The following is a 23,401-nucleotide window of genomic DNA, read 5'->3' on the forward strand; positions in this document are numbered from 1 at the left end:
ATAATGAAGCTATAATTCCATGTAATTAGGTTCAATAGGTCTAGAAAATAATATTCGGAATAAATGGATAATTAAATCATTAAATAAGCCCAAATTAGGGTTTCAAAATAAATAAATTTCTTGTGAATCCTCACATGAGTCGAGTATTAATCCTTAATTAGTCTTTCTTAATCTACCATTGATCATTTTTAATTCTCCAATATTAATACACTCCCGATTCAAGTATAGCCTCGAAAAACGTGTACTCGTCATTCCAAACTAGACGAATTTTCGAAAAGTGAATTTTTCAACAAAACACTTTAAAAACATAAAAGAAGCGTCGTTCCATATAAATGGATTTAAAATGATCGAAATAATTAATTCGAAAAAAATGAGTGAATAATCATTTAAATAGTCCAGTAATATTCTATAAAAATAAGAAAATTTTCGGGTCCTCACACAACGAACAAAAGAAACTTACTCAAAATAATTATACATGTGAGAGGTTTTAAGTTGGATTATGGGGGAAAAATATAAAATTTATATAGAGGGAGAAAAATAACTTTTAGAGTAACAATTATACATATGGAAAAGTATTAACATTGAGCAAATGTTTTTCAATAAATAATTTAAGGGTAAAATACAAGGAACCCCCTTGTGGTTTCGCGAAAAGACACCTTACCCCCCTATTATTTAAAAACCTCCACATAAACATCCTAAATTTCATAACTAAAGTGGAAATTACCTTTTAAACCGGCTGACTTACCGGCAGCCGGTCGAATACCCTCGTCTAACCCTCGTCTAACTTTATATTCTAGATATCAACTTTCAACCACTTTCACTGGATCAGCAAGGTGATCAGCTAGGTTCTCCAAAGGTCCTTTTCCAGTTACAATAGCTTGAACAAAGAAACCAAACATGGAAAACATAGCCAACCTACCATTCTTGATTTCCTTGACTTTAAGCTCAGCAAAAACCTTAGGATCATCTGCCAATCCAAGAGGACCAAAGCTCCCTCAGGATAAATAGGATCAGTCACCTCCCAAGTGGTCCTCCGGCAATTCTGTAGCCCTCCGCAGCCCCCATTAAGCCGACTTGTGAAACCCAGATGGCTAAAATACTCTGTGCATGAATTAAGCTTGGGTTACCTAAATAATCAAGACCACCTTCACTGAAAATTTGTGAACCAGCTTTGAACCAAACTGCTTCTCCAAACTTGACACCATTTCTTGATAAAAGCTCAGGAAAAACACAACCAAGTGCTCCAAGTATAGCCCATCCTGAATGAATAACTTCTAGCTCACGGTTCTTGGCAAATGTCTCGGGATCAGCTGAGAGGCTGGCTGTATCCCACCCGTAATCACCAGGAATTCTCCGGTGAGGTAAGATGGCGGTGAGCCGGAAAAGGGGCCTAAGTATAGAACTCTGTCTGGACCATACCACGGACTCCCTGATAATGGTTTTGGTTTTGCTACAGTTTTTTCATGGTAACTCTTCCTTTAGCGGGGTTTTTTCCGACAATGCCATGGTAGAGCAGAAAATCTCTTTGTCCAGTTTAGACAATCAACACAGTAAAAGTAAAAGCGCGTTCCCTATATCCTTCGTCCTTTGGGTTCGTTTCTTTTGGACTTCGGCTTGTATGGTTGATTTGCGCACTTCCATGGAAAACAACACCACAGAAAGAGATTGAAGATCAATTTCGCAAAAGTTGGATCTTCTCAGATGCTGGTTGCACTTGAAGAAGGATTAAAGTCAGAGAGACAATGACTTGATCCGCTCCTGGTGTGATTAACAAGTAGTAGTAGTATATAACAAAGCAGCCAACGTGTGCTGCTGCTTTCTTTATTGACTACTAATCTAAATATACCTTACCTCAACATCTTGTGTCACGATTTTAGCAGTGACAACTAATATTTCAGCAACCAAGAACCATATATCTCAACTCAATATATGGCATTTGTTCTCCACGCTTGAAGGCGGAGTCCCGTAGCTACAGCTACTCTTCTTCTACTACTGCTGAATCCTCTCACGAGGTGAACTACCTGACTCAGAAGTAGAGGCTCGAAGGCAACCTTTAGGGAGAAGATTGAATCAGGATCAGAACCAAGATAAGGTTTGGCAGGAACTAAACTAGCTCTATTAAAGCTGCTGCACGTATTGAGTTGAAAATTTCAAGGATATCAGTTGCATTTATTCCAGCCAATAAAACTAGTCCACGCATTGAGTTGAGATGAAAGTATGACTTTTTTTTTTTTTGCTTTTTCCTCTTTTGAAGGATATTGTGAATACCGATCGTCACTAGGTTAGATGTCCGGTTACAAGTCAATTTTCACTTTAGTTATGAAGTTTAGGTTGTTTATGTGGAGATTTCTAAATGATAGGGGGTAAGGTGTCTTTTCGCGAAACCACAAGGGGGTTTCTTGTATTTTACCCATAATTTAATCACAGAAAAATTTTTTGTGCATTTTAGGTAAAAAGTGTTTTAGCATATTAGGATTAGATGTATTTGCATTATATGGACTCAAAGTACTGTACATATTAGAGAGAATGGATTTTTTGGATAGACTGTAGAGATTGAAGAAACTAAAAATTAAGGGAAAAAAATAAGACCAACAAGGAAGAAGAGCATATCACAATTTTTTTAAAGCAAGAGGGGAAAAAGTGAGATTGAAAAAATAAAAGATCTGGCCATCAAGAATGCCGATGGAAGGACTAGTAATTTTAGATCTGAGTGCTGGATCATAATTTAGGTGTACAATACTATATAATCTGAAAAAAGGAAAAAGAAATGAAAGCAATTTCAGTACATATAGTTTTTGATAGTGATGTAGTGTTGATTCAGTGAGTTTTTTGAAGTCAGTAAATTGAAATAGAGAAAAAAAGGTCAAATTATTGTAGAAAATAATAAAAAAGAAATCAGATGCATGGTTATTACCATAACCTTGAAGCTGTGCAATTGGAGTTTCAAGAATTTATTCATATGAATGCTTTAGAAACATTCAGAGTAGAAAAAGATGGAGGGAATAAAAGTTGCTATGACAGAGTTTACAATGTGTAACTGGATGTATGCTTTTTGGGCTTTTGGATAAGGGGAAAACATGCTGGTTAAAAAATTTTATTATTATAACTGTGTTTATTGTGTATGTGGGCTTGAGTTGCAGTTGGATAATTGTATTGTTGCAGTTTGTTATATGTATGGGATCCAAGTAATAAGAGAATAAGGTGTTTTTGAGCTAGTTAATTTTGTTGATAGAGAATTGCTCTATTTATGTTTTTTTTTTTTTTTATTCATGGAAAATATAACCAAATATTCCTCTTACATAATCCTCATTTTTCTAATTGAAGGTATCCCTATTCTGTCCAAACGGATTGCTCTATTTATGTTTATATGTGGTGTCATATATTTTTTAAATTTTTATTGTATTGTATAAATCTATTTAATTTGTATAATTTTTATATTTATTGCATTATAATTTTAGTTATGCATTGGAAAGTTATTTTAATATAAATTAAAGTACATTAAATATTTTTAGTTTATATTTATTCATATCTTTTTGTGTATTTTTAATGCTGTTACTATTTGTCTTGTTATTGCTCATGTTTTGATATTATTGTTGTACGTCATAGTTAGCCATGTACTATTTTCGTAGTAAAGCAGTTGTAGTCAATCAGATTTATTGGAATGAGTGAAGTAATAGTCAACTCAAATATTGATTATGTTTTTATCTATTTGTTTGGATGTGTTTGCAAGTTGTATAAAAGCATAGGCTCTATGACTGTTTTGTACCAATGGGTGGAATTATCAAAAAGATAACTACAATTGTTGGAAAAAAAGGCCCTTTTTTTTTTTTTAAAATTGCAGTGATGATACAGCTGATAGAGTTAGGATGAATTGTGATGCAGAAAATTTTCATTCCAATCAAGTTGTATGGTTGAATAATGAAATTAGAGCAAAGATAGTTGATTTTTTCAAGGATTTTTATCGTATTGAGAGATGGGCTCTGATTCTTGAGGCTGCACTCAAAGAACATGATAATACCCAAATTTAGAGGCCTTTGCTAAATTTGCAAAAGAAGTAGATAAAGAAAGAGATGCACTTTTTTTTTATTTAGCATAGTTAGATATGAAGTTCGGTTTATAAATGACCACGTTTGAAAATGTAATTATTATATATTTTTTTTAGTTAAGGTGTATTAAGTTTTTTAGCATGTGTTTAATATTTGTCATTGCCTATTTGTATGTTTTGTTACGCATGAACGAATTTGTATTTTGTAAATATAGTCGTTCACGATCTTCGATTTTATTTTGTTTCAAAATTTTGAATTATTTGTATAATGGTATTAGTTATACTGTGATATTTATTCTGGATTGGTATATTAGTAGCCGAACAAAATCAAAGAAAGAAATAAAATATTTTATAGATAGGTGCAATATTCTTTGATTAACTGGGAATTGAAAAGCATTACATGATAATTATTATTTTGTAATAAATTAAAAATAATAACACTTCCTTCTCCAAGGAAATGGCATTCAACAAATCTTGCCCAGCCAGTTGGTAGATATATATGCCATCAACTTCGAATATCCAATTGTTGTACTCATAGGTACAAGAGATTGTGTGATCTATATTTGTTTGCAATAGGAAATTATAGCTCCCGGTAACATCTGCAAGGAAATGAGAATGTGAATATATATAAATGAAATGAATATTTATATTATGAAATTATTATTAATATTCTTTTTACTAGATATTCGAGATCATGGAATGGAAGAATGACATAAAGGGAATATATTGCAACTCTCTAATTAATCTTATTAATCTTGGGTTAGTCAAACAATTGTCTGTTGGGTATATTGCAACTCTAAAGACCATATGGTATAGCCAATATAGAGAAATCTTAAAGAGTGAATTATCTAGGAGTTCATGATCTTGTATGAACTATAACCACCCAGATGTCTCAAAGCTTGTATCAAGTTCAAAAAACCAAGTTTGATTTTCATTGCGTAAAATCATAATAGGTGTCCAATGCTGCCTGAGCATTGGAAATAGTTGAAGTGAAATTCTCTGCAAAATTGCATGTTAGCCAATGACTGATGCAATAATAAAAAGGGTAAAATTATAAAAAAAAAAAAGGCCATATGTTACCAATCCTATAAAATGAAGTAAAATGCCAAAAAAAGGGAAAAAAAATACTTTTCCTATAATATTAAATAAATCAATGATGATACGGAGTAACATTTTGACTATTGTTTTGCAATTGCCAATTAGTGTGGAGTCTCCAAAAACCATGCTTGGCCTTCGAACGACCAACAGACAGACAGATGCCATAGAGAGAGAGAGTTCTAGAGTGAGTAAAAAAGTAAGAAACTTGTGGGATTATAGTTTCCTTAATTGGATTTAAATGGCCATTCATTTTAAGTCATAAAATTTTTCTTAAGCATCCATCTCAAATTAAGCTCGGTTTATTTGGATGGATAAATGGATTTAAATCCAATTTGCCACCACTACTTGAAAGCTCCAGAAGAAACAAGTTTGAGCTGGTAATTTTACGGTTAAAAAAAAAAAGGCTCGATATGCCTCCATGACTAAGAGAAACAGAGCTGAACCTTTCGAAGTTGCCTCTTTTCATGTTCACTTATATTTATTCTGTAGTCTTATTTTCCGATGAAATGCAGCAACAATGGGTAAAAACAAGACAGACAAGAATATATATATGGGTAAACAACAAAAAAGCCCCCTGTGGTTAAGCAATCATACATAAAAACCCCCTGTGGTTTAATATCATACCAGTCGATACCCCGTGGTTTGAATTAACCTGAAAAGTGGACGGAAATCGTCAAATATTCGGCGTGTGTCTTAAACGAACTGCAAAGGCGCGTGCATATGCGAAAAACAGATTTCCACCACAAACTTTCACCTGATATGCCTATTTTAGCCTTCACTCTTTAATAATAAGAGACCAGCTTCCGTTTCTTCTGAGTCTTCATTCAATCTGTTTCCAGATTATTCAGTAACTACTGTAGACACCAAATTTTTAGTGTATTTTTATTTACTGTTATTTTTATTTTTCATGCTAGTTTTTATTTACTTTTAGTCTTTTATTTTTGTTTTAAGTCATTTTAGCATAGAATTTATTTAAAAAAAAAAAGGGGGAAACCCGCAAGCGGGTTTCAGGCTATTTTAGTGTATTTTCAGATTATTCAGTAACTACTGTAGACACCAAATTTTTAGTGTATTTTTATTTACTGTTATTTTTATTTTTCATGCTAGTTTTATTTACTTTTAGTCTTTTATTTTTGTTTTAAGTCATTTTAGCATAGAATTTATTTAAAAAAAAAAAAAAGAGGGAAACCCGCAAGCGGGTTTCAGGCTATTTAACAAATTACTTAAAAAAAAAAAATTTTTTTTACATGCAAGCTGCGTTGAGTTGCACAATGCCCACGGAGGGCCCTAGGATGCCCAGCAAACCTCCCTCTCATCCTCACCCTTCAGGTGAGGGTTTGAGAGTATGTGTTTGATATAAATAGAACAGAAAAGCAGCTTTAGTCATTTTACATAAGGGGGAAACCCGCAAGGCGGGTTTCAGGCAGGCTATTAACAAATTACTTTAAAAAAAAAAATTTACATGCAAGTTGCATTCTTCAAAAGGGTATTTTCGTCTATTCACTCAGCTCCGTCTGTTTTGCCGATTTCCGTCCACTTTTCAGGTTAATTCAAATCACGGGGTATCGACTGGTATGATATGAAACCACAGGGGGCTTTTATGTATGATTGCTTAACCACAGGGGGCTTTTTTATTGTTTACCCTATATATATATATGCAATGAAGAAAAAATGACCAAAAGTAAGTTTCTTCTTATTGAAAGAAATCAAGCACTACTAGGCGAATTCTAACCTTTCTACAGCTTCAATCGCCTGGGAAGCTGCAGAACGTGAAAGCTGATAAATGGTCTCAAAATTCCTTTCACCCATTGCCTTCTTACTGAATATAGCATCAGACAAAACAACCGATGTTGCTCCATGAGCAATATACTCCCCAACTAAATCTGCATCAGTGTTAAAAGGTGTAGCTAACTCGTAACAAGTATTGCAATGACAGCTGATGTGTTAATGAAGGTCAAGCACTTGACGATAACCACTTTAAGGAGATCAAAATACATGCAAAAGCCAAGAATATGAAGCATTTTGGATGGATCCAGCGTACATGTATGAAGCATAAAATGGGTAAACCATGAGAAAACTTTTTCTTGTTGCACAGATTTTTCTTTTGTTTGGGGAATTTTAAGAGAGAGAAGCAAAATGAGAGAATCCAATTGCCTTTTAAGAAGCATCGTTCATTCAAAGTATGGCTTGAAACAGAACAAAAAGAAAAAGGTCATGAAGCAGCATTACTTAGAGATATCAAATGTAACCAATGCAAAGTGGACAATTTTCACTAGCCAACAAAGACTAACAGAAAATGATTGGCAGATTCAATTATACAAGGAAGTACTAGCCAACCAAGACTAACAAAAGTAAAGGTACCCTAAACCTATATACAAAAGTATTTTGCGTCAATATCCAATAACTAGATGTATCCAAAATCAGCACAGAAACTAATAAAATAGATGAAAACCCTGCTGGAGAAAAATCAAGTATCCTGTATTAAACATCTTTTAAGATTGCAGACAAAAATGAGCTTACGAGCCCAGCTAGTTCTCCAGGTTGCATGCACATTAAAATTTTCACATGTCCAGATATATGTACTTAGTAATTTCGTAAGCAGGTCAGAAACTTCCAATTTCAGACAAAGCATCCATGTAATTTCCCAACAATAACAATCACAAGAAACTTAACCCTTAGAAACAACCGTGTATTACTGTAGAATTTCTGTGATAAGCTAGTATAACCATAGTTATTCATCAAGTAATATGAATCGAATCCATAATTCACATCAAATTTCTGAGAAACCACTTAAATATGCAAGACATTAACAAGGATTATTCTGACCAATCACCATGCAACCATTCTCCCAACTAAAAATTAAAGCCAATTTATTGGTCCCTTGATTTGATTAGACAAAAACATACAGTTCCGTGCTTATCCTCAGTTTGTCTCTCAGACTCCCCAAACAGAAAGATGTGCATTTCTTTCACCTTAATTACCCTTCCTCCAAGCCCTAAATAATGTAAAATAAGGAAAAGAGAAATCCTCTATTAACTTTCCTCGACACAGTTTCAAGCAAATGTTTCAGACGGCAGCTAGTATACAAACTCTCTCACCAACCTTTTCATTCTTACAAGTAAAATTAGACAGATATAATTAATAACTTCATAGAAGGTAAAATAGTGGATGAGCACCTCAAAATCCTAACAGGAAAGCATCACCTCTTCGTAGTGCTAAGGAAAGAATATCTAGGCTTTTAAGAGAGATGAAGCCAAACCTACTGTTATGCCCTGAGAGGCAATCAAAGGGATATGAGGGAAGGGCTTTTTCAGAGCTGCTATGTATTGGATACCACCCAATGCAGACACTGGATACACCTGTTGCAACAAAGGAACAGGAAGTCAAAAGGAAAAGAACACACAATATTTTACCACCTGAACCATAATTGCAGTCAATAGGTACAAAACCCCTCAAAGTCAGCCAAATTAACCATAGACACTAAGTTCGGATTAGTAGATTTAGCAGCTGGATGTTAATAGACTTCAGTAGCAAGACAGGTACGGTAGTTCATTAAGAAAGAAAAGAATAGGGAAAGGAACTGCAACATCCCATGGCACTGAGTTCTCCCAAACATTTTTCTCTAAAAATGAAATTATGATGCAAAGAAATGTACCATACTGGGTAAAGAATTTTCAATATTAATTATAAGCTCAGCTCTTACAACTTTGAGGGCAAGATCATCCCAGAGAAAGATTTTAAAGTAAACAAAAGCAACTGCCACTAGGGAAGTCTCATTTTAAGCAAACACTCAACCCTTCTTAAACCTCTACTTTCATTCAAACCAATGAGAAAAAGACTGGTAAGGAAACAACACTAAAGTTCTCCTTGTCCTTTTAATTAATTTTTTTCTTTTTTCCATTTTAAAACTTTATAGTTTCATGATATCATGGGAAAGGGTTCTGTGCAGTTTTGTGTCCATAAGAGTAAGAAATGTTAAACTGGGCTGGACAAAGTTCTTCTTGACTCTAAAGGTGAAGCTGTTAAATGAAGTTTTTCAAATATGAGGCTGTCTATCAGTAATATAGGCAAAAACCAGAGCTAGTAAAAAATGTCACTGACCACTATTGCATGTAACTCAGCAAACATGATGTTAAAAATAAATATCACATCAATTCAGAGAAGATCTTACATAAGTATTCTATATCTCTTAGTTATTCAAATGAATCTTGTAAGACTTCTACTTCTTTTCTTTAAAAGAAAACGCAGGTGTCTGCATGTATAGCTATGCAATAAGTATGACAGTCCTCTTTTCACAAATCGCAAAACGATATGCTATCTTTATATCTTTAATGCTTAATATCAACGAGATACAACCAGTAAACATAACAAAAAGGAAACAACTACAAATCAAGGAGATGACAGGTTGGAATTGAAGACCACCATCCATCACCTGTTTTCCCTTCTATAAGAATAGGCATGTCCGTGTTCAGACTAGAGGCACATTAAGAGTTAAAACTGCCTTAGAACCAAGAGCTGTATGTGTATCAAAGGCAAAATTTAAGAGTCTGATTCATTCTAGAGGATTGAGGATCTGATGTAGAAGATCAGTTTCCACCAGGTACTCGAATTGCTAAATCTATCCTTCATGATGTCATTACGCTTGTAGAAGTTGGTAACATCGAATATTCACGACATCTCCTCATCTAATTATCAAATAACAAGTTGTTGAGTAGAATACCAAGTATATCATAAAATATCTCTCTGAAACTCACTTTGGTGGATAACCATTATTTGCAGCATGCCAGATACTTATGGCCTGACATTTGCCAAAGGCAAAGGCTCCTTGACTGAGCATCAAAGCTGCTGATGGGGCAACAGAATTGTGGATAGGTACTTTGAGGTTTAGGATTCACAACTATAAGGGTGGGCAATCAAAGGAACAGACATCAATGGGATCAGAATAGTAAATTATAGCAAAAAATTGCAGGAAATTCAAGTTTTAGACTAAAAAAATAAAAAATAAAAAAGGAATTGTAGCAATCACCCTGTTGAATATTTAGGCATAAACTCAAGCAAGATTTTATAAGCTTCAAGATTGCAAGTGTGCATGAATTTTATTAATGTAGGAAATCTGTCTTCTCTCCTAGAAGTACAACATTTACAGACTCATAACTAACTCCTATTTCGAATTAGGATTCCCTCCTTAATTATAAAAATAAACAAGACTCCATTTTCAAAACTCATACAAATTCCAAATCAGAAAACTACCATTACTCAACTCCAAAACAGTAATTAGTGAACGGAAAATTCCTGCCAAAAGCTACATTGCTACAATACCTTGATGAAAATTTAGAATATATCCAATAGCATAAAAATTAAAGAACTAAAGAACTACTTAGATAAATGCTAGTAAAGACACAATCCAACTCCAAATAGGCTCCTTATCTCGAAAGCATGCAAAAAATGAAGCCTGGGATTTTGAAGCATCCTTGCCACAGCTATCATAAACTTTACTCAATTGCTGCCATTTGACGTTCGTCTCTATCACTCCTTATCCTCCAGGAAAGACTGAAACATATGAATATTATGTACCTGGCATTCCCAAGAGAACCACTTGATACATGCTACCATGAAAACCCAGCGTACCACATACTTTGTTTACATCTACTTGATTATAACCTGTGGGAAAAGAGAGCCATTCCTTACGAATAACCTCCTGCCCACAGGATCTGGTGTCAGATTAGGGGCCTACCTTGGGACCACTTTCTGATACTCTTTATAAGAGAGATACTTTCACCACCCAACTTTTCGTTGTAACAAACTTGCTGCTCATTTCATTTCTTTGCCAAATCACTTCTCTAGCCACCGTGTATTGTCATATAAACATAGCTGATCTCATATTCTTACTCATTATTGTAATTTGAACTAACTAGAAGCTTTTTTCACACATTAATGTGTGATAACATGTATTTTGGGAGAAAAACGTCTAACTCTCGATTTTGAGTGACCAACTACTATTTATAATAGTACAAATCTAACAAATTATTTACAAGAATACTCTTACTAATTTATTTATCTACAAAAGTATTTATATTCTCTTAACACTCCCTCTCAAGTTGAAGTATATATATCATGAGCACCTAACTTGTTACAAATGTATGTCACCCTAGAGCCCCCTAAATGCTTAATAAACAAATCGGTCAATTGATCTACAGATTGTACATGAGATGTCTTGATGACTCCATCAAGTAATTTCTCTCAAATGAAATGACAATCAACTTCAATATGTTTTGTCCTTTCATGAAATATTGGGTTAGACACAATATGAATAGCGGCCTGATTATCACACACTAAATTCATAAACTGTTTATATTCAAACCCATTTTCAAGTAACATGCTCTTCAACCAAATCAATTCACACACAGTGTGAGCCATAGTACGGTATTCAGATTCTGCACTTGACTTGGAGACAACTGTTTGTTTCTTACTCTTCCACAACACTAAATTACCACCAACAAACACACAATATACTGTGGTTGATTTTCGATCTGAGGCAGAACCAGCCCAATCTGCATCACTGTATCCTTCAATATCATGTGTCCATTATTTTGATACAGCAACCCTTTTCCGGGAGCACTTTTAAGATACCTGAGAATTCGTATAACAGCATCCCAATGACTGGTACGAGGAGTCTCAAAAAATTGACTCACGACACTCATTGCAAACGAAATGTTAGGCCTTTTACAGTGAGATAATTTAATTTACCCACAAATCTTCGATATTGCCCAAGATCATCTAGTAATGCATCTTGATCTCCTACTAATTTCACATTAGAATCCATAGGAGCATCCACAGGTCAACAACCTAACATTCCAACTTCCCTCAGCATATCGAATACATATTTTCTTTGACATAAATAAATCTCATATTTAAACCGAACTACCTCAATACTTAAAAAATACTGTGACCTAAATCCTTTGTCTGAAAGTTTGCCTGCAGATTGGACTTAAGCTGCTGGATCCGCACATCATCACATGTAATCACAATATCATCCACGTAAACAACTAATAAAATCTTACCAGCATCAGAATGCCAATAAAACAGAGTGATCTATTCCACATCTTGTCAGATCGAACTCCATAACAACAGTACTAAATCGCCCAAACCAAACCCTAGGAGACTATTTCAATCCATATAAGGATTTTTCAAACGACAAACCAACCGCGAATTCTCCCCATGAACAACAAATCCAAGAGATCGTTCCATATATACCTCTTCTTCCAAATCTCCATGTAAAAATACATTTTTCACATCCAACTAATGCAATGGCCAATTATAAACTGCTGCCAAAGAGATAAGAAGACGAACAAAGGTAATTTTTGCAACCTGAGAAAATGTCTCTAAACAGTCGATTCTATACGCTTGAGTAAATCCTTTAGCTACCAGACGAGCTTTCAATCTATCAATAGAACCATTAAACTGCACTTTTATAGTGTATACCAATTTACAACCAACAACAGGCTTACCAGAAGGAAGAGAGACAAGATCCCAAGTATCATTTTACTTCAAAGCAAACATCTCTTCTTGCATAACTAATCTCCAACTAGGATGATTGAGAGCATGGGTAATAAACTTAAAATGGATGCAAAATCAAGTGAAGCAACAAAAGAAGAATATGACGGAGAGATACGAGAATAAGAAACAAAATTAAAAATGGGATGAGAATATGCCTCTTACCTTTGCGTAACGCAAAAGGAAGATCTAACTCACAGGAGGGGTTCATACCTGGATTTGAAGATTGAGAGTTAATTGGTGAAGTGCGTGATGTATCAGGAGCTTTCTCAATTACAGAACGACGAGAATAAATTTAAAGATTAGAACGAGATAACCGAGTTGTGGAATCTGGTGGACTGTATAACTCAAGTAATAAAGATGAAGGGACTGGCAAAACAGAAGAAGGAAAAGAGAAACATTGTTCTAACTCACGAGGTATATGTTGTTTCATAAAATAAGTAGACTCAAATAAAGTAACATCAACACAAGTAGAAAACCGATTTAAAACTTGACTATAATATCTATATCATTTTTGCGCTTGTGCATATTTTAAGAAAATAAACTTAATAGCATGAGGATCTAATTTATTCACTCCGGGAGCAAGCTAATGGACAAAACACACACATCCAAAAATACAAGAAGGTAATTTAAACACAGGTTTACGAGGAAAAAGAATGGAGTGGGGTAATTGGCCTCCAAGAATATTAGATGGCATGCGATTAATTAAATAACATGCAGTTAAAACTGCATCACTTCAAAACTGTTTAGGCACATTCATGTGCCACAAAAGTGTTCGACCAATTTCGGCTAAATGTCCAATTTTTCTTTCAACAACTCCATTCTATTGTGGAGTGTGAGGACAAGAGGACTAATGAATAATACTGAACTTAGTCATAAAATTATCAAAAGGAGTGGAAAAATATTCTTTCGCATTAGCACTGCGAAATATACGTATAAGTACATCAAATTGATTCTTTATTTCTGTAACAAATGTACAAAAAATGAAATATAGCTCTCAACGATCTTTCATTAAATAAAGTCATGTAACTCTAGAAAAGTCATCAACAAATATTACAAAATATTTAAAACCAAACTTTGAAGTGACACGACTAGGACCCCAAACATCAGAATGAACTAACAAAAAGGGTTCACAAACCCATTTATTGACTCTAGGGGCAAAAGAAACACGATGATGCTTTTCTAACTGACAAGATTCACATTCTAAAGAAGACAATTGACTCAAGTAGGAACCAACATCTTCAAATTTTGTAGAGATGAATGACCCAAACGACAATTAATTTCAAGGGAGAAACAGTAGCAGAACACACAATCGGACCATTAGAGTTAGAAAATGAAGACCATTTTGCTCATGCCCTCCACCAATCATCCTCTTTATCTTCAAATCTTGAATGACAACAAAATCAGAAGAAAAAGTAACTGAACACTACAAAAATTTAGTAAGTTTACTAACATACATTAGATTAAAAGACAAATTGGATATATAAAGAACAGAAGACAGTGGAAGAGATGGATTAATTTCTAGTCCTTTTCCTTTAACTTTAGTTGTAGATCCATCAGCTAAAGTAACATGAGAAAAGGAAGTAGACTCTTGAATATTACAAAAATGTCTAGAAGTACCTGACATATGATCAGTAGCCCCAGAGTTAATAACCCATGTATCAGAATTAGAGGATATGAGGAAACAAGCCATAACTTTACCTTTTTATGCTAAAGAAGCAGAGGGAAAAGATGCGTGATTTGCAGTTTGGCACTTTAGGAATTTAACATAATTTTCCTCGGATATGGTAAGTCTTCTGGGACCCTTGTGCTGAAGAACCTAATTCAGCTTGGTCAGTGGTAACCGTATTAGCAAACCGATGAGGTTTTCCAACCAAATCTCAACAAGTATCACGAGTGTGATTTTTCAAACCACAATGAGTGCACTCACAGGTACCTCGACCTCCTCTACTTCTTCCTCCATTAGAGGCACGTCCAAAACTAAGTTGCTCACGTCCAGAACTAAGTTGCTCTATCCAATTGTTGTTAGCAACTAAAGCAGACTTGTTATTAATTAGAACACCATCACCTTGTGCATTATCTTTAGATGCAGAACGTAAGACATGAGCATATAACTCTGCAAAGGATAATAATTGTTCACCTGCTAAAATTTGAGATTTGATTGGTTCAAATTCTGGCTTAAGGCCAGCCAAGAATTTGAGCACAAGCATTTGTTTTCTTTACCTCTGCATAACTGTAGTATCACTTGAGAGAGGCATTACATCCGTGAAAGATTACTGCAGTATAATAACCGGACATAATTCCAAACTTCTTTTGTTGTCTCAAAATGAGAACACACGCAAGCAATTCGTGGCTCCATAAAATTTCATAGTGCTCCAAGAATTTGGGCATCCTCTTGAATCCATATTAGTCTCTTGTTATCCTCTGTAGGAGAGTCATCTACGAGATGTCGTTGCTTTTCTAAGGTTATCAGATAAATCTTAATAGCTTTTGACCACTGTTGATAATTAGTGCCGTTCAACTTTCAATTTGTGATTTGAGGCGTCACCATTGTCATAACATTAGTGGGCGCCATGACACTTTTGATAAATTGTCAGCCATAACGAATATCACTTCAAACAAAAAAAAATAATCAAAATTCGTGATGAACAGTACACGTAAACAGTAATGCGATGAACAGTATCGCGTGAGCAGGACTTTTGCTAGATGTCTAACCCTAACCCTAGGACTTTAGCTCTGATACCACGATAACATGTATTTTGGGAGAAATGTCTAACTCTCATATTATGAGTAACAAACTAATATTTATAGCAGTACAAACCTAACAAACTATTTATGAGAATACCCTTACTAATTTCTTTATCTACAAGAGTACTTATATTCTTTTAACAATGTGGTCTTCTCCTCATGAGATAAATAGTAATGTTCACTTTTGCAGATCATAAATCCATTCACTCATCCTTTTAATATACTCTCTCCCTCTCTCTCTTTCCCCCTCTCACTCTCTTACTACACCACCATGATCAAACCCTGGCCCTACATAATGCCTCAACTTAATTTATAAAAGCAGATTGAAGCCATCAAGTTGTTTTCTAATCCAAAATGAGTTATGTAGAGTTGATTTAGAATGATAGGAAACATGATAATAGGATGCAGTCCTTCACATGATAATAGGAAACATGAATTCATGAGATTACAAGAAACATAACCATCAAAATTATCGCACAACAGATCAAAAAATATGTTTCAATTTTATGACATTATTCACCTAAAGAAAGAATCTGAAAAGATTCAAAATTCTAAAGAGCTTGTTAGTGTAGGAAATCTTACAACAACACAAATGTTCTTGATTATGCCAAAAAATTTCAACGATATCTTGAAATATTATCTCCACATCTAATGAAGACAAACAAGATCAAAATCCTTCAAATTTGATAACAAGGCAGACCTGGAGAAGATGATTTCTAATATAAACTTCCTCATGGCATTATTATTAAGAGTATTATGTTTTCTAAGTTAACTCTGCTATTCGGAAAGCAAACACTAGGTTTTCATTTTCTTCTTTGGGTATAATCAATCAATTACTTGGCTCTAGAGCGCTCCAGTCAAAACCTTATTTATTGATCTGTCATCACCCGTACACAGTATATCATTTAGGCAGATCAGATTTGCACAAAAATATTGTCTTTCGCCATAAACCAGATAAAATTTATTTTCTAAGAAAAAGTTGTTAATTCTGGAATATTGGACAGATAGGATTAAACTTAATATCACAACACAAATTGAAAAACATAACAAGAAGTGACAATTGAAATATTTGGTTTCCTATTAGCAGAAGAGTTACAGACCTTGATCATTTTGGCTCCAGAACTGAATGCGGACAATATCTGCATAAGTATGAAGATAACTAAGCAACTTGCTTTGTCTATTCTTTTCTTTCTTTATCAATCATACATTTCTTTAAAAGATAACGAAAAACAAATAAAAGTTAAACAAAATAATACATCTTTAAAGGAAACATCTTTGTTGGGAAAATATATCTTTAGGACAACAAGGCATCACCACCTAATATATCAGACACACTTATGTACATAAGCATACGGTGTAACAAGTTACATTGGCAAGCTCAGCCCAAGAACAACAAAGATCGTTGAATTCCTAAACAAAATCCGACCCAATAAAGCAGTATTGATAGCCAAGAATAATTCTACCTCTGTTGGAGTCATGGCTCCAGGTATATATAGAGCTTTGCTGCATGAAACATCATCCAAAATACCCTTGAACAGAAAATGAGAAGTCAACATCTAATTAAAACAAATATATCAGTCTAGGCTTTTACAGGAATCAGCATCAGTGCAGCCTACTTTCTGTTCTGTCCATACCATTACCATTGCAGGACTAAGAAGAAACTTAGCTCCATGGCTAATAGCATGTTTGGCATCTTCAAGATTTAAAACAGTCCCAACCTGCAGCACAAAAAAAGAAATTGTATAATGTTACTTCTCTTTTTATTACTGTTTCCGGCCATTCTTTTGTTCCAGTAAACAGTAGAAACGATAAAAATTCAAGTTAAGATTCCACACAACCAGAGTTGACAAAAAGGAACAAATTTCCATCCAAAATTATTTTACAAATGATAGCAATGATTAATGCTAAACTTTATATACAAAAATCCAGTAAAATATTAGTTGCCTTGCTTATTTAAAAGCAAGCCTGACACTAAGCTAAAAAAATATTCCCATATATAAGTGTTAGTGTACAATAGGAGAAGCAACTACCAAGCATACAATCCACCCTACATAAGGCCAATGGAGCTACCATTTTTGAATCTTTGAGATGCGTACTTAAAAGTAAGACAAGTTGAAATGTATAGAAGATTTGGGGAAAAAACCCTAAACTTACCCCTATTATTTTTGTTGGATACTCGTGCACTAATTGCTGTAAGACCTGTCTTGTGAAAGGACAGTATATTAACCAACAAGTTTGCCGCCACTACCTGGCATAGAGGGAAAGTGATATGTTGAAAATTACCTCAAAGACGCCTGGATTGGACATTACAATCTCCAGCTGCAGAACATCAAGTCATTTCTCAGTAATCAACTTTAAAGTTTGAAACTTACCATCCTACGAATAGTGTAAGTCGTCGTTTCATTTCTCTTGATGGTCATAACTATGGCACCAAGTATAAGCAATTAAGCAGGCCAAACAAATTTGCAAACCTTCCAGTAACTCCAAAAACCAAATGATTTATCAGAATGTTTGATTTAACACTTATCTTTCTTAACCATTCCCATTTGCTTTAGGTGTTTTTTGGGGTGCTTTTAAAAAATTTTACTATAGGTTTTTTTTTTGTTAAAAAACAAAGTGGTGATTTTATAGTATTAAGGTTGTTTTTAACTGCTACCCTTCCCATCTCCTACAATCCCAGCCAACCACCCACCCTTGCCACCTTCCCCCTCCTTCTCTGCCACCCCACCCTCCTTCTCTGCCACCTCTCTCCACAGTCCCCTCCCATTTCCCCTCTTCCCTACCCCTCTTCCACCCCAGTCACATGGCATGTGGTTGGGGTTGTGAGGGCAAAAGTGGGGGAGGTTTAGGGGGCTAAGGAGGGGAAAGGGGAGGTGGAGCGGTGGCAGAAGGAAATGGGGAGAGACAAAGGCTGGTGGGCATGGTGGTGAAGAGAGAAGCGGAGATTATGTGGAGAAATAGTGGTTTTTTTTTGGTAATTTGGATCTTTAATGTGTTTTCTGGGGTGTTACTGTAGATTTTTTTTTAATTGAGAAACGTGTGATTTTTTAAAAAGAGCTAATCCAAACAAGCCAATAGTTACGTAAAATGTAATCCCATTGTTTTATAAATCTCAACTTATAGGACACTGATGAACTTACCACAGTAATTCCACCATTTAATGCAGCACGAGCAGCTTCGAATGCCAATTCTGCACTAGATGACATAGCAGGGAGTAGATCAAGTACCAAATCAGAATCAATTCGTGGCTCTTCCAATTTGAGGATGCCCTTTAACAAGCTATTACCAAAAAAACTAAAAATTCCCCTGCCATCAAACCTCACAATTTGCTTGAACTCTTAGAGGTATGAAGCTACTAATAATTCCTATATTGGGTACATCTTCTATCCAATGAAGGTCATTTGGCTGCTCTTCTTCTACCACTTGCTAAAATTACCAAAGCAACATCCATATACTACCTGGAATACTTATTTGTATTACTGGAGGCAAAGGCTCTGATTGCACTTTTTAGGAAAATGCTTTGAAAAAATCTCAAAAGCATGCTTCTAAACACCTTTTGCGCCACATAGAATGCTATGCTCAAGTGATATACTAATATTGTCCTTAGAAATTTATAAATGCCTATATTTTACGTGGATTCATATAGGGCTGAAATTTATGGGAAGACAAAAAAAAATAAAAAATGGAGATTATAGGACTTTACCTTTCAGCGCGAAGACAAGCAATTATACCGGAATTTTGAATTGCTGACAAGGTTTCGTTGCACTTGGAGATGGTGGTGTCAGGCACTGAAACTGAGAGGGAAGAGTTTTGGATCGAACATCTGAGAGGATAACAAGATCCAGATGAAGAAATTCTTGTCCTTGAAGATAGAGATATAGAAGGAAAGGCCAAAGTGAAGCTTGCTGCAAGAGCCATTATGACTCTTTGGTTTTTTGTAAAGCTTTCCTGTTACGAGAGTAATAAAAATATATAAACAAAAGACTAGAAACAAAATTGAGCCAAGGAAAACAATTCAGAAGTGGCCACAACTCTGCTATTCCTTGCTTCTTCAAAGCACAGTGCCCCCTCCTCCTTCTTCTCTCCAATTCCAGTGGCCTGAGCTAAGTTTCAGTACTTTGAAGATAGATTGTGGAACTGTATCATTTAGATGTAATGTTTAGAGTCTCTTTCATTCTCAAAAGGAAAATGAGAATAGATTCTTAAAGCATATCAGCATTTCTCCCATTCTACAATAACGATCAAGCAAAAGAAAAATAGATTGAGAAAATTACCTGGTTTCCCCTATACTTTTGAAATGATATAGATTCAACCACTCAACTTTTTAGAGTAAAGTTACCCACTTCACTCTCAAACGTGTATATTTCTGGGCCATTCCGTCTGTTTTCATTGTCAAGTCTGCTTCCGATTATATCTCATGATCCATGTGAGTCCTTAGATGTCAAGTCTGTTTTCATTGTCAAGTCTGCTTCCGATTATATCTCATGATCCATGTGAGTCCTTAGATGTGGCAGACTTGACGATCTAAGTAGACAAAATGGCCCAAAATATACACATTTGGAAGTTGAGTGGGTAACTTCATACTCTTAAAAGTTGAGTGGTCAAAACTATACATTTGAAAAGTTTAGTGGGCAACCAGGTAATGTGCTCTATCCAGAGCAAATTGCCCCGTTACCCATTAAATTCCTTAGGGATTTTAACCAAACTATCAAAACTAGTTAGAAATCCATTTTGCATATTACAAAATCCCAAACCATAGTTCTTTTAAGAATATTCTGACAACTTTACAACCCAAAATTTATGTCTGTATTAAGTTGAAGTTTGGCAAGAGTAAAGCCAAACCTGGAGTAGATCCAGCTTCTAGAGAAAATTAGGGGGAGAAGGGTGCTTGTACATGGCAGGGGAATGGATAGAAGAGGATGCACCATGCTGGGGAGAGGAGGGGAGAGAATCGTGGCTCCAGCCTACAAATTTTCTTTTTCTAATTTTTTATTGTCTCTTCTGTTCTCCTTTAGTGACTAAGGGATTTACATGCAAGTTGAAGCTACAGTAAAGTTGAACTGTAGTTGCTTAGGATAACTTGTGGGTCTTGCACACTCTATGCATGTAGTTTACATAGGAAACTTATATGCCGTTAAACGTTCTATTAAAGAAGGGGAAATCACTTATTTAATCCATAAACTTATATTCTAGCTAATTTAGTTCCTAAACTTTAAAGTTTCAACAATTTAGTCAATTTAGTCCTTTTAGCCAATGTCCGGCATCTGGAAGGGCAATTTGGATACCAGCCGTGCCCTTTGCCTTAATTTAACTATCCTAGCCTTAATCAACAATTGGGTCATTTTCAATGAATAACTAAACAAAGGGATTGAGGATCTCACGTCACATATCTTTCAAAAAAATAAAAATAAAATAAAATGGAAGCAAAAAAGGAGTTGTTGAAGATTAAAGTAAATTTTTGGTTCTTGATAAAATAAATTAAAAACAAAAGAAAACAGAAAAAGAGCCTAAGATTGGACTTGGCAAATGTGACAATTCAGGTACCCAGCTAAAATCTTGGAAATGGGATTTTCAAAAATAAGGAGTCACCACTCAATATTGGGTTCTAGATGTAACAAGTCATCTATACATTTTGCTTAACCAAAAAAAAAGTGGATATCGGCCCTGAGAACCTCCTTACATTTGATGAAAAGTGGGTGCAAGATTAATTAGCGTTCTTATAATAATAGAGCCAAAATTCTAGTTAATTCAAACTAAAAAAATAGCATGCATTTAATTAATAGAAAAGACTTTTAAATACATGAAAATGCATAACACATAGATAACCAAATAAAGGAAAATGCCTAATCTCCAAGCTTCCGGTGCTATAAACACACACGATTACATTCCACAAAGTAAAGCAAGAGCAAATACAGAAAGGGAAACAACTATAATACACAGCCTGCGTCCTATATGGGGCTTACATGAATTCCAGACATTAAATATAACTAGTTAAAGCTAACTAGGATCAATTGAAATGCCAAATAAAGTCAAGACTCACTTTTCTAATCCTAGGGAGCTAATTGAGAATCAAGAAATAAAGTATGAATTGAAATTTTGGTAAACAATTGAAAACTTGGTAAACACCAGGGGTCAAATCAAAAATAAGGGAAAGTTGAGGATAATGTTCGCAATTTTCAAAACCCACAGAAGCACGTAGACTACAAACACAGACAACGAAAATTGCACCAAAACGACAGAGAAGGTTTGAAGTATTCTTCTCATTTTCACGGAGGGACTTTTGACAGACAGATGATGAGCATTTACAAATTCAGCAAATTTCGACAAAAGAAAACAAAGAATTCTAGTAAATTTTGATCAAATTCAGCCATCTAAAACCGATTGAATCAAGAAAAATGAGGATAAAGCATGGCAAGACAAGTGCTGCAGACCAGAACTTTAAACATAAGAAAATTACAGGGTCAATAAGGAAACTTAACAGAGAATTTTCGTTGAAGCAGATGAAGCCGATTAGAAGATGACGACACTGGCGGACTGGGATGGCTCCTCCTCCTCCTTTTCCTTCCACAGCTTTTTTCCCCCTACTTCGTTTTCTTCTTCTTCTTGGCGCTGATCCTGTGTTGTTTGTGCTGTTTTGGCGCGCAATTTTACTCTGTTGTGCGTGCTTGTTTATTTGAAATGGAAAGGCAGAGAATTAGGGATAGAACCGAGAGTGCGTGAGGTATGGGAGTGAATGGAATATATTCTGACGATCGCATGGATAATGTTGGGAATTAGGTAGTAGTGCAGTTTAGGATCACGTATGGTAACAGCGCGGCACCGTGCGACAGAGACACTACTCTAAAGGATGTAGACACATACATGGTAAATATGGGCACGAACATAATAAAATGAACAAAAAATAAATTTTTGGACACAAATTTGAATGGGAAAGAACATTTATAGTGCTTCTACTTGATATTCTGTTTGTATCTGTATGCCACTGTCACTGTTGGTGACAAAAAAGGCCCCCATCCGAGCGTAAACAAGTTTAATCCAAGGGATAATTTTAGAAGCCTCCGTTTCCGACAATTTCATTGACCTTTCTTGATGTTTATAAAATTAATTAACCTTCTCTGAAGTTAGGATTTTGATAACAAAATCAGTCCAAATCAAAAAAAGTACTTTGAAAAGACAGATAAAACTTTTATTCCACAAATGCCTTTTATGCTTGTGTACAAGGTGTATTATAAAGGAATGAAAAACATATTAATAAAAGTGAGAAAAGGTTAGTGTAAATAGCAAAGAACAAAAATAAGTAGCAACTGACTTTCTCTACAAAGTTGGACCAACAGCTAGTGCATTGGATTATATTGGCTATTTTTTTAGGACTTTACCATTTTGCATATAAAGGCACCAAGAAACATTAACATGGATCTCACTTTCATTTGAAGCATCAAAATTTGAGGTAGGAAAATAGTGATTTTGTGTTAATTTCGCAATTTAAAGGTGAAGTATATGTGCAAAAACTATACTCCAGTCAAACTGCAGGAGGAAATCATAAAAATCACCCTCATCCTTTGGCATCAAGAACAAATATTGTAAGTGTAATCATAAGGCAACTGTAAAGATTTTTTAGAGCACAAAAATTCCAGACATATTGCTGTTTGGTGTATCAAATTTTGAGAGTGAACAAATATTTGGTACATTAATTGGCACCATTTTTTAATTACAGGTTCATCATTAAAAAATTTCAACAGCTATTTTCATTAATTAGTTACTGACAGTCGATTAGTGCCCTAATTACTTAATTGTCAGATGTTGATTTCTAATAAGACATAATATTTTAGGGTATATGAGTAATTTTCCTCCAATTAGACACTATAGGGTAGGTTAGTGTTATTTTACAAATTTCAAGGGAGGCAAGTGAAATTGTCAGAAACCTCAGGCGAGGTTTCTGAAATTATCCATTAATCC

The 23,401-nt window shown here is 34.8% G+C and overlaps 1 protein-coding gene and 1 pseudogene across 5 annotated transcripts; both read right to left on the bottom strand.

Annotated features, from left to right (window-relative positions):
* Window positions 1–800: 800 nt before the first annotated feature.
* On the bottom strand, window positions 801–2,414 carry LOC113757197 (annotated as a pseudogene).
* Window positions 2,415–4,377: 1,963 nt separating this feature from the next.
* Window positions 4,378–22,233, bottom strand: LOC113757196 (KHG/KDPG aldolase-like). Of its 5 annotated transcripts, none has more exons than XM_027300603.1 (12): window positions 21,925–22,233; window positions 19,478–19,582; window positions 19,149–19,393; window positions 18,586–18,640; window positions 17,729–17,764; window positions 17,600–17,644; window positions 17,062–17,163; window positions 16,909–16,974; window positions 16,546–16,584; window positions 8,403–8,502; window positions 6,876–6,962; window positions 4,378–4,644 (listed from the first exon to the last, which is right to left on the bottom strand). In XM_027300603.1, exons 3-11 carry the CDS (start codon window positions 19,361–19,363, stop codon window positions 6,880–6,882), a joined length of 741 nt encoding a protein of 246 aa, XP_027156404.1. In that variant the 5' UTR covers window positions 19,364–19,393; window positions 19,478–19,582; window positions 21,925–22,233; the 3' UTR covers window positions 4,378–4,644; window positions 6,876–6,879. The 5 variants fall into 5 exon arrangements, with proteins under 5 accessions (XP_027156404.1, XP_027156403.1, XP_027156400.1 ...); XM_027300602.1 differs by having other exon boundaries at window positions 6,876–7,026; window positions 17,086–17,163; window positions 21,925–22,230; XM_027300599.1 differs by having other exon boundaries at window positions 6,876–7,026; window positions 21,925–22,230.
* Between the last annotated feature and the right edge of the window lie 1,168 nt (window positions 22,234–23,401).

Source organism: Coffea eugenioides, unplaced genomic scaffold, assembly GCF_003713205.1.
Source record: "Coffea eugenioides isolate CCC68of unplaced genomic scaffold, Ceug_1.0 ScVebR1_2833;HRSCAF=3935, whole genome shotgun sequence".
Lineage (NCBI taxonomy): Eukaryota > Viridiplantae > Streptophyta > Magnoliopsida > Gentianales > Rubiaceae > Coffea > Coffea eugenioides.

Excerpts from the sequence above, each read along its gene's own strand:
- LOC113757196 (XM_027300600.1), bottom strand. The coding sequence starts at position 19,363 with ATGGCTCTTGCAGCAAGCTTCACTTTGGCCTTTCCTTCTATATCTCTA. Across the intron at positions 16,975-17,061 it reads TGGTATGGACAGAACAGAAA|GGTATTTTGGATGATGTTTC; the intron begins GTAGGCTGCACT and ends TTTCTGTTCAAG. Across the intron at positions 16,585-16,908 it reads GAGCCATGACTCCAACAGAG|ATATTGTCCGCATTCAGTTC; the intron begins GTAGAATTATTC and ends ATACTTATGCAG.